Source organism: Oreochromis aureus, linkage group 3 (assembly GCF_013358895.1).
Source record: "Oreochromis aureus strain Israel breed Guangdong linkage group 3, ZZ_aureus, whole genome shotgun sequence".
Taxonomy (NCBI): domain Eukaryota; kingdom Metazoa; phylum Chordata; class Actinopteri; order Cichliformes; family Cichlidae; genus Oreochromis; species Oreochromis aureus.
This window is the reverse complement of record NC_052944.1, coordinates 9,893,754-9,911,999: the sequence shown is the minus strand read 5'-3', so window position 1 is coordinate 9,911,999 and position 18,246 is coordinate 9,893,754. Positions and strand designations below refer to the sequence as shown.

Below are 18,246 nucleotides of genomic sequence, written 5' to 3'. Positions count from 1 at the left end.
TCGAAAAGAATAGAAAAAGTCAATGCGTACTTTGTCCAAAAAATTAGAAATTTAGACGGTCAAATACACAAACTAACATGCAGGTGTCAGGCTCAAGGAAGGAGTTGGCTGGCTCTTATCAACCTTTATCCCTCCTCCCCCACCCTCAGAAACAGACAAAAAAGCAGTTCATCTCCCCATTTCTTGAGATACACGGCGTCTTAAAGTCTGAAACAGTCAACAAAGCGCAGTTGTTAAAAACAATGTGACAATGCAACACGGTTGGGCAGTCGCTTAACTAACTGTAGAAAATCTGCTTGTAAAACACACACACACAATTTGCCGTTTCAGCTCTACTGTCTAACAACAAGTCTTTCTATAGTGTTAGGATAAAAAGACAAAGTAAGGATAAAAAGACAAAGTAATTCCTGTTTGTATAAATTTACCATGAAAAGCCAAAATGCACACAGCGGATGATGAACCTAATTAAAACGCACCCCCGCTAGGAGAAGACAGAGCGCGCATGGTGGGACCGCATGGCCCGGAAGTGCCACTTTTTCGGATAAGTGAACGCTCGTACGTGCGAAAGGTGCCAGTTTTTAAGCTCCGCAATGGGGGTGAGGGGGGCACAACACTGGCTTTGAGAGTGAACCATCTAGGAAACATTTGGTGCGACGGGGGAGGAGCCTAATTGGCTTGTTTTAGACAGAGAATGAAGTGAGGGGCTGCCCCAAGGCTCAGTACAAACTGTAAATCATGCAAAGCTACTCTACCAGAGTCCACAAATAAAACAGGAAATGAGCATAATGGGTCCCTTTTTATGAATCAGTGTTAACATTTTAAGGACATTTCTTTTTTTGTTTAGGAAGTGTTGGTGGAACACCTCGAGGTCTGCGTGGACGCGCTGTGGAAAGCTGAGCGCTACGAACTCATCACACACATCGCCAAACTCGTTATCCCCATTTATGAGAAGCGCCACGAATATGAGGTAGCGTGACATCGTCCTTACACGCATCCATCGTGCATAAAACCATGTTTCTGTGAGTGTCAGGAAATGGCCTGTATTTACTAGAGATGGCACGATACCACTTTTTAAGGTCCGATACCGATACGTAATATCGGATCGGTCCATCTCTAGCATTTACAGAAGTGTCCTCTTTCACATGAAGTTCTCATTAACTTTACCTCCTTAGCGGGATGTCATTTCATCCCTTCACAGTGCATATTTTCACTTTGCGCACCTTCTCACCCTGTAAGAATTCGGGGATGGTGACTATCCCAGTTTGACAAAAGCAGCTTCAGTGGATTCGGAGGGTTATTCTGTGAGTCAGAGTTTGCTGAGTCATGAAAGTGGCTCTCTCTGAAGACATGACCTGATACGGAGAGTTTCAGTTTAAAATCAGCTAGACGTGACACCTTTTCAACAGTGTGTTTTAAGTGTGATATCAGCTATCCGCTGGGGGAATGCATTTATAGCAATGCAAAGTGTGCATCGCAGGGTTACTGGAACTTGCATGTAATCATTTAATGATGCAGAAAATGCCTAAATGTTGTTATAGGTTATTCTAATCTGCTGTTAAGGAATTGCAGCTGCTAGAACTTAGAAGACATACCAAGGATACGTGTTTAATCCAAAAGTCATTTCACTTTGATCTGATGAAAGTAATCACCACGCCTCCTTTTTTATTGGTGACCTTTAATCTCTGATCAGAAACAAATATCAGGGCACTGATAATAAACTCGAGCTTCGGCTCCGCAGTGATTTACACGTTTGCCACAGTTTTAGGTGACACAGATCTCTTCGGGGTCGTGGCAGGAAGAGAATCTGGCATAAAAATCTAAAAAACTCCTGCCAGATCAAACAAGTGGCAGCTACCTGCTGTGATGGCCCCTTGTGACTAAGAAAGCTGCCATAAATAACTATAACAAAAAGAAACTTTGAAATTTATTTTAAATCTCATGTTTAACAATTTCTTGCTGCGTTAACCTCTTGTCTTGTTTGCAACAGTGTTGCATTTCACTGTTATATTTATCTTCTATATCGATTTTTACCACCAGTTCGTCATCATCATCTGATAACGTCTCTGACTGGAGCAGGCAGCACTAATAGGGCTCATTTTGTGCAGAAGAAGAGTCATATGATGCATGAAACATCTCCTTTTATTTCAGTGCGCACCAGCCTGAAGCAGTGAAGGGTAGAGGCCTTTAAAAGCGCCGACTGTGAACACTCGCCAAAACGTTCCTGTGTGCTTACAGACTTAAAGAAAAACAATAAAAAAATGCAGGAAGCATCTTGAGTTTGAAATCAGAGATGTCAGCATTGCAATCCTGAGGAGCCACTGGCACTGCTGTTTGTGTTAGATTATAAGTTTGGGCATTTCATCCCACTCTTTTCTTTTTTTTAAATACCCGCTTAACCTGTTCTGTCATATCAGCCTTTACTGTGCCTCCACTGTAACATGTTGTAACAGCATTGAAAAACAGCATGAACCAAATGTCAAAATGACAATGTGTGCAGTGCGTTGGCTCCTGCACTGGATGTGTGTGTGGCTCAGAAATAGCAATGCCTTCTTGGCGCCGTCAGTCTACTGGGGTCTGTGCTGGAACAAGTCTGATCCACAGACGTTCCAGCACTTAAACTACATCAGGGATGACTGGCTAACCAAATACAACAGGACACCTTGACTGGTGTCCAGAGTCCACGCCCAAGGAGGTCACGGGTGGCACCACACGATGTAGCAGTGACATGTTTGGCAGGGCTGGTCATAATATTTTGGTTTGTCTTGATATACAGAATTGCTTCTTTGAGCCGTGGGTTTGCAGTTTTGGTTTTTTTTGTGTATACAAAAACAAATAGACTTTAATTCGTGTGTGTTTTGCCGAGTTGCATAACTCAAATTCCTGTGCCGGCTTTGTGTGTACGGCCCACTTGCTGCGATAAACAAACAATCGCTAACAACAGGCAAACTCTGATGGCATCTGTTCTACTTTTTCCAGAAACTAAGCCGACTGTACGAAACTCTGCACAGAGCGTACAATAAGATCATGGAGGTGATCCAGTCGGGCCGCAGGCTGCTCGGGACCTACTTCAGAGTGGCCTTTTATGGACAGGTGAGGTCAACAAGCAGCTTCTGAAAGCACCCACACACTCACGAAGACTGTGTGAAATGTAAATGTTGAGTGTATACGGGGCCTGGTGATGATTCAAACAATATAAATAACAGTATTAATAGTCTTGTCACATTATAGTAAAACATGCTTTGCTCGCTTACAAAGAGATGAAGAGTCGTCTCTAGTTTCTGTGGTAGTTTCATGTTAATGGAGAGAGACAGAATATCAACCAAAATAACAGAAAAAACACATTACATAAAAGTTACAAATTGATTTGCATGTCACTGAAGGAAATAAACATGTGATCTCCTGCAACACATAATTCTGGCTCCCACTGCAGATTGGCTGTGTGCCCGCAGGTTGCAATCAGTCACTCATTCAATCAGTCAGTCAGTTACAGATGCTCCGGATCGCACATAGTAATGTGTCTCTTCCAGTCTAACCTCTCCACCACCTTGGGCAAGACCAAAGGTGTCTCAAAGGACATCAGGGACACGACTGTAGAATAAAATACTGACATCTAAATTAATTTCTAACTTCTTTAGTTGATATTCTGTCTCTCTCCTTTAAAATAAAACTACCATAAAAATTAGCGACTGTTCATTTCTTTGTAAATGAGCAAACTTGCAATTTAGGCAGGGATCAAATAATTATTTCCCCCACTGGGAGTCCTCAGACTTACGTGTTAAAGACCCGGAATATTAAAACTTTGCTATTTTTGGTCTTTCTCGCCTGTTAGGTTTATTAGTGGCTACTTCTGGCTTCTTTACATGTTTAAGCTCACAGCTATGTTATCTTTGGCTGGGAAGCCAATGATGGATCAGATATTTTTTTCTTTCTGTTGTCTTCTGTTCTGACACCATCCCAGTTGGGTTAGATAGATAAAGCTTCCTTATATTACCAAAAGTGTCCATGTTATGCTTTTCTCTATTAGGCAAAAGAAGAGTTCTTTCATGTGTCAGAGGTTTCAAATATCTATTTACTCAAACTACAAAAGCAGGCAGTTAGCAGGAAAAGGGAGCACGCCTGCTAATTTGTCCATGCTCATGTTCAGGAGAGCAAACAGGAAGAAATTACAAGCTGTACAAATCTCTTTGATGGACATTTCAGCATTGCAGTTATATAAATATAAAGCAGGATGTTCCTTGTTTTTTATTTGAATGAAGGTGTCATGTTCCAGCCAGTCCATGTAAGGAAAAAGACGTCGTGCTTTTGAACGTAAAGGGAAATAAATTGTTCGATGTGGGATAAATAGGCCTTGAAATGCTTCTCCTTATTTCTACGGGAAGTCAGACATTATTATGTGTTAACTTTTCTGGGAAAATGTCTCAAATTCAGAGTTTAACCCCGGTCTGCGAACTACTAAGCTAAGTGTTCTGCATCAGACAGTTTGTTCCCTCTTGGCTTTATATGATGTCTTTAATATGGCGATCTATTGGACACAGCGCTAACTGTGAGCAAAGAAGCCCCACCCTCCTGCTGCCTAGTCTTTCTGTTTATGTGGGGACAGCCAATCAGCCAATCAGAAATTTGGCTTGAAGGAAGAGGAACCAAAAAGTACTTTGTCAGAAGAATAAATGAGGCCAAGTCGAAGGTAACTGAGGATTATTTAGAACCGTGAATCAGTTTCTCAGCTTTGCTTTGTGTGATTCAAAGCTGTGAGTAAAACCATTCACCTATACAATCTTGAATTATAACGGTTAGAGAGTGACTAAAGGCAAGATTTGAGGAAGTTTGAGGAAATGGCAAAATAAAGCAAACACCTACAATGTGATGCTCTTCAGTGTGCGATGTGGTCTCTGACTGCATCTTTTATGATGATATAATAATCAATAAGGACCTTTGTATTGAAGAAAAAGTTGAAAATTTAGCACCAAGCAGTTTTGCAATGTTTTTTTAAGCTTTTTTCCAATGAAAATGTGTATTTTGAACAGGGCTTCTTTGAGGAGGAGGACGGGAAGGAGTACATTTACAAAGAACCCAAACTGACAGGCCTGTCCGAAATCTCCCAGCGGCTGCTGACGCTCTACGGGGAAAAGTTTGGGCCAGAAAATGTCAAGATGATTCAAGACTCAAATAAGGTGCAGTAGATAAATGAAGGAAGGAAAGGGTGGGAAACGGCTGGAATAAATACTCGTGATATGTGGTTTTTTACTTTAATTGGCAGGCTGCTGTATATGTGGAAAGCAGATGCCACACTCTGGTGTTTACTCAGAAAATATAATTTGTCCAACACAATGTTGGGAAGAGATCAGTTTCCACTCCGTGGTTTTTCAATGAAGTCCCAGTTGGTGGTTTTAAAGGCTGTTTCTTTGACTGCTTTTGATTTCAGAAGATTTTAGTGAGTTATCTATCTAGCTTCTGGATGACTTTCTCATTTCACTTGCTGACTGCTTGCCTGCAGGTCAACCCCAAAGACCTTGACCCCAAGTTTGCCTACATCCAAGTGACCTTTGTCAAGCCGTACTTCGAGGAGAAGGAAGCGCCAGAGAAGAAGACGGACTTTGAGAAGTGCCACAACATCAGCCGCTTTGTGTTCGAGACACCGTACACGCTGTCGGGGAAGAAGCACGGCGGGGTGGAGGAGCAGTGCAAGAGGAGGACCGTCCTCATAAGTACATAGAACACGTTTAGAAAGCAAACATGAGAAGAACGTTTCGCATGTGGATACGCCACATTAGTAACACATTCTTCCTCGTTACCACCGTTGCACATTTCAAAGGCAAAAAAAATCCTAATCCTATAAAAGTCCTAGTAGCCGTGTGCAAAAACATGGTTCCTTTGTCTTTTTGTAGATGCACGTCTACCTACTAAATTATCAATAAATACTGAACTGTATTAACAGCTGGTTACTGTAGCAACTGACAGCTGGACATTAGTCTCCTCTGAGCAGTGAAGAACACCTTTTATTTATCTATTTATCTATTTCTCTTTATGTATGCTGAATGCATGTGTCTCTCATTGTTTGCGCACACAAAAGTTCATATGTCCATGGTTGCTCAGGCATGTCAGACAACAAGAATTCACCTGAAGATCACCCCTATAACATGTCACTTACTGTCTCTTTTTTGTTGATTTTTCTTTCATTGTTTGTTGTATCTGCCACGTAACATGACCTAACAAGTTCTGCCTGCACTCTTATCTTTAGCTGCCAACACTTTCCCATATGTGAAGAAGCGGGTGGAGGTGGTGGCTGAGAAGCAGGTGGAGCTTAAGCCGGTAGATGTGGCCATAGATGAGATGAAGGCACGGACAGCAGAGCTGACTAAACTCTGCTCCAGCCAGGAAGTGGACATGATCCAGCTGCAGCTCAAATTGCAGGGTTGCGTCTCTGTGCAGGTAAAGGCGAAAAAACCCCAAAAACCGAAATGTCAACTTTCTCAGATGTGCTGCACAGCCGATCACTCACTTTTATTATTAGTTTTACACTTAGTTTTTCTGTGAAGAGTGAAACGATAAGAGCTAGCTTCTGAGCTCAATCAAATTAACACAGAGAAATCTCGTGAATTCCATTTGGGGAGTTTAATAAGTGAACGCCGGCAATGTCCACAAAGATGAGAATGATGTGGCATAGATACATTTATGTGAAACTCTGCTTGTGTCCAAGGTATATGTTTACCATCTACACCCATCTTAACTAATAAAAAGTTCCAGTACAAGACAGCGCTACTCATCACATTGTATCTCGAGCTACTGAAAGTACACACCACATAAGGAGGGGAGAGGAATTGTTTTGAATTTCACAGACTTTCTTTAATTTTGGAGAAAGGTAATTCTAAAATCCATGTTTTAGTTTGCAGATTACCAGTGTTGGTCAAGTTACTTAAAAAAAGGTAATTAGCTACCAATTGCTGATTACTTCTCCAAGAAAGTAATCTTGTTACTTTACTGATGACTTATTTTCAAAAGTAATTAGTTACCTTATTACTGAGTTGCTTTTTAAAAACATGATACACAACCTGAAAACATAAAAAAGCCATACACCTTTCAGCCCAACTCTATTTTTTCTGCATAATCCATCATTTAAAATTGAATGAAATGAAAAAGTGTCTTTTTAAAACTTGTTTTATTAGTTTTAATCTTTTAATTTTATGCACATTGCATCAAGCAAAAATTAAATTATATGCAACAGCCGCTGACTGGAAGAAATGTCTTTGACATTTAAACCTATTTTCTGTATATTCCAGCATATAAAATAAAATAATGTTTAGTGTTTACACTCACTCTTTCAAATAGATGCAAGTAAAACAGGGCAGAGAATAAATAAAATCAAAGATTCAACGGCACTAAGTCCTGTCGCTCTTAAATCTATTTTCACCTGTTCAGCAGGAGTGGAGCAGGTGGAGGTTTGCCCAGTGTCGCAGCGGTCATGTCAGTGGGTGGATCCGGGGGTTTCACATTCCCGTGGCAGCATGCTCGGTGTTTGCTCAGATTTGAAGTTAACAGGGTTCGTACGGGTGCTTGAAATCCTTGAAAATGCTTGAATTTTAATATTGTCTTTTCAAGGTTTGAAAAGTGCTTGAATTTGACCTTGAAAAAGGCGTATGAACCCTGAGTTAATCTTTTTGCTGTAGAAAGAAGTTTTCTTTCCACGCAGATGTTTTTGTCACTTTTTAACAAATCAAACTCAAAGTAATGTGAGTACTTCCACGCTTTAAACACTGCATGGCCGCACTCTCTCCCGCACGCCATATAATCCATTGTTGATCTGCACACGTCTGTTGCTGCCACGGACGTTGCACGCTTGTTCATCATTGTCATGAGACACTCTCGCAAACAAAATCACAGTTTAGTAACACGGCGTGCTTACGAGAACATAACAGTAGTCGAATTACTTTTTTGCAATAGCAATCCCTTACTTTACTCGTTACTTGAAAAAAGTAATCGGATTACAGTAACACCTGTCTCTGCAGATTACTCACTACCTCATCATCTGCTCATTCCGATTTGCTAATTTGTGCTGCTTTTTTTCTATTGTGTGGGTTATTATCTGAATGAAATACTTTGTATTCGTATTTATAAATTAGTGCCGGTCTATGGCATTTCTTGCACACACCCACTAAAATAGTATTTATAACTTATTAAGCATATCTTCTTTCGGGGGTGAATCCTCAGTTGACTGGCCATAGGTACCTCCAGATCAGTTGAGATAACAGGACTTACGCATGAATATGAGTATAGATACTTCAGTTTTCTGTCTTTAGTTCACTCGTATTAGCATTTCTTTCTTTCACACGATGATGAGTTATAAGTGTCATTCTCGTGTAAAAATGCCGATGGAGGAAACCCGACCCTGCTCTGTTTGTTTTAGTCATACGAAGCACAGGATGAAAACATGCAGTTATCTGGGAAATCCTCACTGACTCAGTAGTTACAAAGTAACAGCACTGCTCCATGGCTGAATTCCCTTAGATGTACTGTGGCAGTCATTGGACACTTGTCTCTGTCAGTAATAAGGCTGTAAATCTAAGGATGACTCAGAGCTCTTGCTTGGAATAGATTAACTGACAGCCACGCAAAAGACGTGCTAAATTGAAAGTCTGATCATTTTCCTGGCTTTGTTTTTGGTTTTTTTGTCTTATTTTTTACAGTCATCCAGTGGGCATTACCCTTGAACCAGGCTGTGCTGGCAATGTGTCTGAAACCCCTGTTTTACTGTCTTTAGGTATTTCTCTCATTGCTGCAGTCGTTGAAGTTTTCAGTCTTGTAGATCACCAAAGGAAATTCAAAGGACTGATTCCAGAAACTCCCTCCAGCTTGCTCCTTTTATGTTTTGCAGTTTAACTATTACTTATTAAATTAAATATTACAGTTTTTACCAGACATTAAACACACATTTCCTGAAACCATTCGCACTAAACAAACATTTCCCGAAGCTTATTGTCTGTACATTCAGCTAACATTTTTAAAGAAGTCAGACTTTGCCCTCAGCGAAGGCGCACAGGTCTTTTGAAACCTTCTTAGAAATCACGTTTACAGAAATGAAAAACCTACAAAAAAGTATTATTAGACATATATGGTTCCATATTGCAAATGTAATTACTGTGCAAATACAGTGTGTCATTGTGTCTTGTGCGATCTCTGGACGCGGCCACAATTTTTATTAACACCACATAGAATGTGTGGCCTGGTCAGGCAGTCTGCCAGCTCTAACCTTGGATGTCCCTCCAGCCTTGGTTTGCATCTATGGATACTTCCCACAACCTCCCTAATGGAATTAAAGTGGTTTCCTTTTGTGTGGGAGTTTCTGTCATAACACTCCCAGTACTATGCTGAGAATAGATCCCCTGTTTACAAATGTGCAGTTTTTGATGACGAGAACAGGCTGGCGCTGCTCCAGTTCCTCTTCCTGTTAAAGTCACCTGAAGTAAGACTTCAAACAGATGTGCTTGTGCAGTATGGACCCAAAGATGGATGGCAAACGATAGACGCAATAGTCCAGCTCGAATGTTTACAACAGTTGTCGTTGTTGTGGTTTTCTTTAAAGCTCTTTTGCAGGGCTGAACAGTTTTGGCCAAAACTTTTAGAAGAAATAAGGTGTTCATCTGCCCGACCGGAGTGCACCTCCTAAAAACAAGTACAACATTCATCGTACCTGCGTGATGGATGGGACTTAAATTCATAGCTCTGAGGTGCCTCTCCATTTGCCCTGTGACATTTCGCATTTTGGTTGTTTCTGCCCGTGGGGGGGGTAACGTGTCTTTTTTCCAGTAAGCTGACAATTCCTGAAACTTCTGTTACTCGCTGTGATTGGTGGAAAGTTATCTCTGGCCACATGGAATGAGATTGCGCACAGGCTCACTTTCATGAACATCTGACTCGATGTTGGACAGTTCACGTTAGCGACCTCCACGCTGCTTTTCTTTTCTTCGTGCATTCTTAGTCTGCCGTGTACTTCCAGGCGGTTGAATGAGCTGAAGTGCTTTGTAGTGCAGACACAGTCCTGTAGCACTCTTTGCTTATGATTTGTTCTTGTGGAACATCAAAGAACTTCTAAGCATTTGAACTTTGTTGCGTTGCTCATCCAGATGATTCAAGATAACTTTAACGCTACACAGTGGAGGGAACACAGACTGTTGCATGCGAGCACGTTTTCAGGTGGCGATTGAGGGAGCGCTTGATTTGCTTTTGCTTTGCATTCTGTTGGTGCCTCACGCATTTTCAATATCGCTCGATCGCGTTCGCTTAATTGTGGGAAGATTAATTGTGCAGCCCTGCTCTTATGGATTATTTGTCCTCATAAACACGCAGCAATAATTCTGAGTAAAACGCGGCTGAAACACATAAAATCAAAGATTTATTTATTAAAATAACAAATCATTAAGACAATTGTGCCTGAGATAAACTGGAGGTATACAGAAGTAAATTTCATTTGACCAGATTCCATTGCTAATTTTATGTAACAAATTTACATGTAATCGGATTACTTTAAGTCAACATTTTGGGTATAAATAGTTTTTTTGAGCGCAACCTTTCTGGTGTCTTGTAATAATCTGCTTCACCAGATTTGATGAGTAACTTTCTCGTTTGCACTTCACGAGAAAGTGTGTTCAGATGATAATCAGTGAAATGTGTTTGTTGTTGTGTGTTTATTTTATGACTCACTTGGGCAGAGTGCCGAGTGTTAACTGTGTGTTTTTTTTATTATTAAATAAGTCCCCGTAAAAAACGAGTACAGAGCTGTTTCAATGCTGTTTATAGTTAGAAAATACAGACGTTCTTCACACATGTCACATGCAGACAGTCATAAAGTCTCTTGTATTCCCAGCAATCCACCCACCACGTTTGACGCAGATTGGATGAAAGATTGTTAAAGTAGATGAACAGACTGACAGATAGTTGTTGAGTTATTAGTAAGAAGCTTTAAATTTGTTTAGAAGCTATAGTGGTGAAACACGCTGGGGGCTGCTGAGAAAGTGAGTGGTGTGTACCAACTGTTATCTGCGTGCACTGATCAGTGAAGAAGAAGAATGCGTTACATTTTGAGGCTTGTTTTTCTGCAGGTGAATGCAGGCCCCATGGCGTATGCCAGAGCATTCCTGGATGACAGTAAATCCAACCAGTCCGGCAACAAGAAAGTAAAGGAGCTCAAGGATGTTTTCAGGTATATGTCTGCTTTATGAGTAGAAAAAAATCACAAGGGGCTTATTGGCTTACCCCAACTTTAACTTGTTCACATAATGTCTTTCGCTTCTGATTCCAGACGTTTTGTCGAGGCTTGCAGCATGGCGCTGGACATAAACGAGCGCTTGATCAAAGAGGACCAGTTTGAGTATCATGAGGGCCTGAAAACCAATTTCAAAGAAATGGTAAAAGAGCTGTCGGACATCATCCACGAGCAGGTAATTTTATTTCCCCGAGTGCAATTCATACAGCATTTGTCCATGTCGGGAGTGGGAAAATCCCACAGTGCATTAATTTAACCTTTATATTTTGTTCCGCTTTAAAGAGGTGTGTGGCAGAGAGGTTCCTGCATGGCAAATCAACATGTAGTCCACTAAAAATGTATTTTTCCGCTTGCGGTGCACACAGGTGCAATCAAAATGACCACACTCATAAAAAGGTTTGAAGAGAAAAGTACCTCATTTAAATTTCGCTACAATCCCCTTTTAAGGCCATTGAATGGTTCAGAAATGCACCACTTCCAGCTCTATTGCCACATCTAGATCCTGCCCTGATAGTCCTGTTCTGACCGCCTACAGAAGCACTTTGTTGACACGCTCTGGTCTACCGTTTTAAAACCGACTTAAAACCACTATCTTGAAACTTGAATATCGCTTTTGGGAAGCAGAACAAATTCACATTTGGTAAGTGAGATCTGGTGGTGAGCCACAACTCACTATCATATCCAGATACAACAATGTGTTCACAATGGCCTTTGTGCTAAATGTTCTCCCTGTGATGCATCAGGGCACTGCACTACCATTTGATGTTGACTTTCTTACAAATTCATGGCAAACAGCCCCATAATATCATAGGAAGCAAAGGCACTCATGAGCCTTTTGAACCTTCCCAGCAAACATTGTACGTCGGTTAGACGTGCAGATCATGTCTGTATCTGGTCCGTCGGTCCATGACCAATTCTAGAAGTCTATACGACGTCCAAACAAGGTCCACAAATTGGACATCCTACCATGACCCAACTTGGACTGGGTAATTTTTTTGGACATCATGTGGATGTCTATGACAGGGGCAGGAAATTCACATGATTAATAAATGTAATTTCTTTTTATTTACAAACATCAACATTGTTGTTATCAACAGGATACCATGAACACAGATTATTTATAAACAAACATGATTATTATGTGTTAGCCTATTGATTTATTCAGTACATGTGGGTTGGTTTTATCGTTGTTGTTGTTTTTAATTTTAATTTTCCTTGTTTGTAACCAGTTTAAAAGTTTCATCAGTTATTTTTTAAATATTAAAAACATTGAAATCTATGTTAAAATATAAATGAATAATAATTAAAGTATTTAGAACAATGTTGGAATTCATTTCAATAGGAGTACAGTGTGTTTAACAAGTTCAAAAGTGCATTTGCATCATATATAGTTCATTTTTATTTTAGTGAGGTTGGTATCCTGTCTTATTGTAAAGAGCCTTGTCAGAGGAAGTGAGTGCGTGTGTGATCGGTAGTAGGACTGGGAGGAGTTTCGATGGAAAGTCCGAGAAGTTCGTGCGAGTGTGTGTATATGAACTGGACTATCTGCTCGACAGTCTTTGTCGATGTGCACATTTTGCAAACTGTCTGTGAGAAGCTTGGGACATTTCTGCTCCAAATCCACCGAGCAGCTGCTCACTGTTGTTTAGTTAAAGAGCACGGGCCATCATGGATAAACATGCCCACCACCATCTGGAAACATGGGAATGCAGAGCCTATACATGTAGAAGCATTATGAAAACGATATCTAAAATGAGTCAAAGTTTGAGATTGAAAAGACGTCCACTACAATCACGTTTGGACTATAAATAGCCCGTACATGGAGGTTGTACGGACGTCAACACTAGAAGTATAATAGAAAGCCTGCCGTTACAAAACAACCCCTTCAGTAGACCAAAATTGTACATCCAAAAATGACTTATAAAAGTCGTCACTCTGACGTCACTTTGTGCAGTGGGTTGTGTCTGGGTCGTAGCTTGACAGCTGTCAGGTGCAGGATGAAACCACGCAGCTGTAAAAGGTCAGAACAGGACTTCCAGGGGCTGATCCCAATTCACTTTAGAAGGAGCTCACATTCAAGGGAACAGCAGCACAATCCACTGTCAGGTGAGGTGTTTACTTTGAAGTGGAATGCACTCTTTTTATCACATTTCCAACATTTTGGGGAGAATGGTATCTGTCTTAGAGTCTAAACCTTTATACACTGGATACACTGAAAGATTCATGTGTAAAAGTCACTTCCTGTTGCAATGCTTATGTGCTGGATTTTGCACCAGTGTGGAGAGTGGATATCTGAAAAGCTGGGCAAATAAAAGCAAACTGTATCCACATGGACAAACCAGCTGCCTGTTAGGCTGATATTCAGAGTTACTCTAGTCAGGGTCAACAACGAAAAATTCCAGCTCTTCATGCTCCATATAAACAGGAATGCTGGTGCGCTTATCATTCAGCGTGAGCCATGCTAGTTAGCTTTCATGAATACAGGCCTGATTTCGTGAAAGCTCCGCCCAGATGTTAGGATTATTTGACCCTTTCGGTTACATAACTTATAGAGCGGTTTTCAGAAGCAGACTTTTGATTCCTCATTTTCACCACTGGGCACAACCAAACTGGAAGTGAGATGTGATGAGTGACGGTAGGAAGAAACTGTTCCTAGAGAAAATTCATCCCAGTGCTACAGAACACTGCTCGTGTTCTTTGCCTTGTAGTTGCACGTTCTTCAAAATCCTTGACAGTAGAATTTAGGCTAAACCAAAAAATGTTCGGCTGAGCCGGATGAGTCGGCTCTTGTGAAACATGTATGTGTTGCAACTGTAACAGCGAGAAATGAGTTTTTATACATGAAAAAACTGGTGTTGCTCATCGCATTTGTGCATTAGTTTGACGTCTCTTCCCATAAATGATAAGTCATGATGTATTGCTGCACAGCTGCCACACATCCCGTTGGTATTGTTAGGCCACATTTCCATTTGTCTTTGTGCCTGCCGACTTTTGATGTAACCAAACTAACTGGTCTGACTTTTTCTCTCCATTATGCTGTCCTTAAGCTTTAAGGAAAAAACCCAAGGTAAAGTGCAACTGTGTGTGACTTTGTGTTTTTTTAAGTATGTGTTTTGATTAACACTAATGATGACTGTGCACTTTAGGGTTAATTTCTTCCAGACACCTTATGGTTAAATCTAAAAGCAATCTAAATACATTTATCTGGATCCCCAAAAACATTCCAACAGCAATCGATACTTGGGTGGTTAATAGTCAGGTCCTAATTAGAAGTAAAACAGGATTAAAAGGAATGGATCCGACAAATGCAGCAGTTTAATGTCAAATAAAATGCATTCAGCTGGAAAGATCTTTATAATACATTCAGAGGTTAAAAGTGGTTTGGCAGTCGAGACACATTTTGCACGCAGTTACTTCCTCCTTGACAAACATGTCAGATCACACTGGGACGTGAAATGGTTTGTCAACACTAGTGCTACTGATGGTGCTGAAAACAATGCAAATGAGAGACGCCTTTAATCAAATCCCGTTTACAATCACACTGGTGTCCTGGTTAAGGTTTGACTATTTGCGTGTCCGCATATGTAAAAACAGCATCCTGATAAAAAAAAAGAATCTACTGCCACCATAATTATTCCCAAGCAAACTACACTATAGGCAAACATGCCATCTGCATCGCTGCCATCTGTCGCCTCTGTGTCTTATGTCCCATGGGTGTGTTTTTAGTGGGAAGGCTCCTCGTTAGAATAAAACAAATATAGTTTTGCAGTGAATGGTCAAAGTTTTGATCCTGGTGATTTGAAGCGAGGTGCTGTTGTTGCGAGGTCATCGACAGCTGGCTGTGATATAGAAGGGAGACACCCGAACCTAGGCAAACACCCGAAGGATGCTGTGCAGCCTCACTGACTGCTAAATCATCTGTGGAATCAAGAAATATTCTAGTTTTGTTTGCTTTACTGTCGCACCTTTTTTGTAAATATTCCTTGACATAGTTTGTTGAGGTCTGCTAACTGTGAAGGCTCAAGTAGATCATAATAATGCCAAGCTGTGGATGACCTTCCTCTGATTCATGAAAGCTCTGACACTCCCTGGAAGAATATCTGCTAGCTAAAGTAATTTTCATGTTGTTGCATTTTATCTTTCATAAAATAAATACAGTGACATGCATTTTAAGTTGATAAGACATTATTCTTCATAACCTTTTTCACTAAGAGTGAAGATTTTAGTCACATCACCCTTTCCACTGTTTAGTTTTCACTGGGATGACGGATGACCGGATGTTTTTGACTTATTACAGGACCGGCAATGTCCATTTTTGGGCCTCTTAATAAATATTATTCTATTATTTTTATATTAATATTATTTATATTATAAATATATATGTCACCGTATATCTTTCAAAGGGAACCTAATGTGCTCATTTACATTCTTGGATTCTACTAAAGCAACTTTGCCTGAAATCACAATTCAATTAAATTTAATTCCATTTTATGTAACACCAAAGCACAACAAAAATTGCCTGTAGGCAAGGTAAGATAAAGCATTTGGTGACAGTGGGAAGGAAAAACCTCCTTTTAACAGGAACAAACCTCCAGCAGAACCAGGCTCAGGGAGGGGCAGCCATCTGCTGGTTTTGGACAGGATTAAGACACAAGACAAAATAATCCTTAAGCCATAATGATCCACTTGGGAAAAAAACCGTTGGGCATCTTTGTTGGTCTTCAGATAATAATTCTGATTGTTAAAGTACCGAACGGGACAGGCAAAAAAAAAAAAATCCTTATTTTTCTCATGAACCTTGGTGAAGCACTCTCACTTTAAACCTACTTTCTTCTTATTGCATGCCTCTCTCAAACATAGTTTCAACAGCAGGTGGGTGGGGCTTCTGTGAACACAACCGCAGTTGTGTCCTTGAGAAGATTAGTTCACACTGACATCATACGGAGCCAAGATTTAAAAACAAAACCAAAAACAGTCTGAAATGGAGCATTTTAAAAGGTCTTGCACAGACACTGACTTCATTAATTGCAATTTAGGATTAATATGAACATGCATCACTGTACCAGTGTAAACACTGTTGCTGCTCTGACAATGGCTAGTAGCTTTTCCTACTCTGCTGCAGAAGAACTTTTTGGTTTTATGGTTTTGTTGCAGCACTAACCGTACACAATGAACAACAAAGTTGGAAATTGTGACCGTCGTTGTCGTCTTTTCATGCTATTTGTTTAGAATTAATTATATATATTTTACATGCTTCATCTTAAAAGAAAACAATGTCTTTGCTGCGGTTTTAAGTTAAGCTTGATTTACAGTACCACAGCAGCATAGACGAGCTCTTGAACACTGTGAATGGTTCCATCCACCCTGTTATTTTCCTTGTATCATTAAATACTGCAGGTGTCAAACCCCAGCTGAAAAAAGAGATTATTATTATTATTATTATTATTATTATTATTATGCTACAAATATTCAGAAAGTATTTTTTAATCAAATTAGTAATTTCTTGATGATTATTAATTGTTGTCCTGATGTCTTTCAATCAGGCTTTCATCAGTATCACAGAAACTGCTTTTATATGGATTCAGGCAGACTGACTACCCTGGTACTGTTAGATCGTAGCGCAGCATTCGATACTGTACATCATACTCTTAGATTATAACATTCGGTTGGTCCCACAGGAACAATTCTTAGATGATTTACTTCATACCTTGAAGGTATAATTAATATTTATTTATATAGATTATTTTGTCTTTATTGATACTTCTGAGTTGCAGAAAATACTAACGCTGCGTGGAGTTCCACAAGGGTCCATTCTTGAGCCACTTTTGTTTAATGTTTAATCTTCATATGCTTCCTCTATGTGACATCATTCAGGAATACAAGTCAGCCTATCGTTGCTATGCAGACGATACTCAGATTTATTTGGCTGTCTATGTTTGTGCCTTAAAAAAGTGAAAACAAAACAGAGATTATCCTATTTGGACACAAGGATGCACAATTGCAACTTGTGGAAAAAAATCATGGAAGAGAACCTTAGATTCACTGAGCGTATTGGGGCTGTAACTAAAACAGCTTTTTGGCATCTCACAAAAGTAGCTAAACTGAGAGATTATGTCCTCAGCAAGATCTAGAGAAGCTCATTCATGCCTTTATTTCTTATAGAGTTGACTTTATTGGCCTGGCTAAAAAGACTGCTAGACATTTACAGTTAGCCCAGAATGGTGCTGCTAGAATTTTAACAAAATCCAGGAAGAGAGTGGATATCACTCCAATTCTCAGCTCCCTGCATTTCTTCCAGTAAAATACAGAATTCAATTTAAAGGTTTTTATTTTAAATAAAAAATAAAAATAAATTTTTACTGGTTGTTGATACATTATTAAACGGCTTGTGTCATAAATGTATGTCTAAGATGTCTAAGATACAGATGTGGTAGGCCTCTAAGATCTCCAAGATCTGGTCACCTAGTGGTCACAGAGCTGAAACTAAATGGGGTTATTTAGTCAATGTGATGCCCAAAGCTGGAACCAACTGCCCACTGAGGTCAGGTCTTCTCCAACCGTATCCACTGAAAAAAAAGAAAGAAGCTAAACCGGCTTTATTCACTATTGCTTTCAACCAACCGAGTAGCTGTTCCATCATTGTTACCATTTGTGTTATTTCTGTCTTTTTAAAAAAAATTCTGTTATTTTTGTTTTTCATTTTTCTTGTAAAGCACCTTGAATGACTGTAGTGTTTGGTTCCATATAACTGAAATGCCTTGCCTTGCTTTGCAGTAAATCTGCTTTACAGCATGACCTTCTCAGAAAACTATCTGCACTTTGTGGCAACACAGTACACAAAAACTGTGTTTTTGCTGCTTGGAATTAATATGCTTCATAAACACAGTTTATTGATCAACCATAGAATAATGCATCCGTTAAACACAATGTTTTATCCTGTAAATGTATCTAGCTTGCTCACAGTGCCATTAAGCCATTATTCTGCCAGT

The 18,246-nt window shown here is 39.9% G+C and overlaps 1 protein-coding gene across 2 annotated transcripts in view; it reads left to right on the top strand.

Annotated features, from left to right (window-relative positions):
• Positions 1-18,246, top strand: part of dock11 (dedicator of cytokinesis 11) — an 88,612-nt gene that overhangs the window by 68,536 nt on the left and 1,830 nt on the right. For both annotated transcript variants that reach the window (XM_039609327.1, XM_039609326.1), the window contains 7 exons: positions 845-967; positions 2,977-3,090; positions 5,025-5,171; positions 5,495-5,705; positions 6,239-6,429; positions 11,094-11,194; positions 11,294-11,432. In XM_039609327.1, the coding sequence (XP_039465261.1) occupies positions 845-967; positions 2,977-3,090; positions 5,025-5,171; positions 5,495-5,705; positions 6,239-6,429; positions 11,094-11,194; positions 11,294-11,432 (1,026 nt within the window). The remainder of the gene's footprint in view (positions 1-844; positions 968-2,976; positions 3,091-5,024; positions 5,172-5,494; positions 5,706-6,238; positions 6,430-11,093; positions 11,195-11,293; positions 11,433-18,246) is intronic.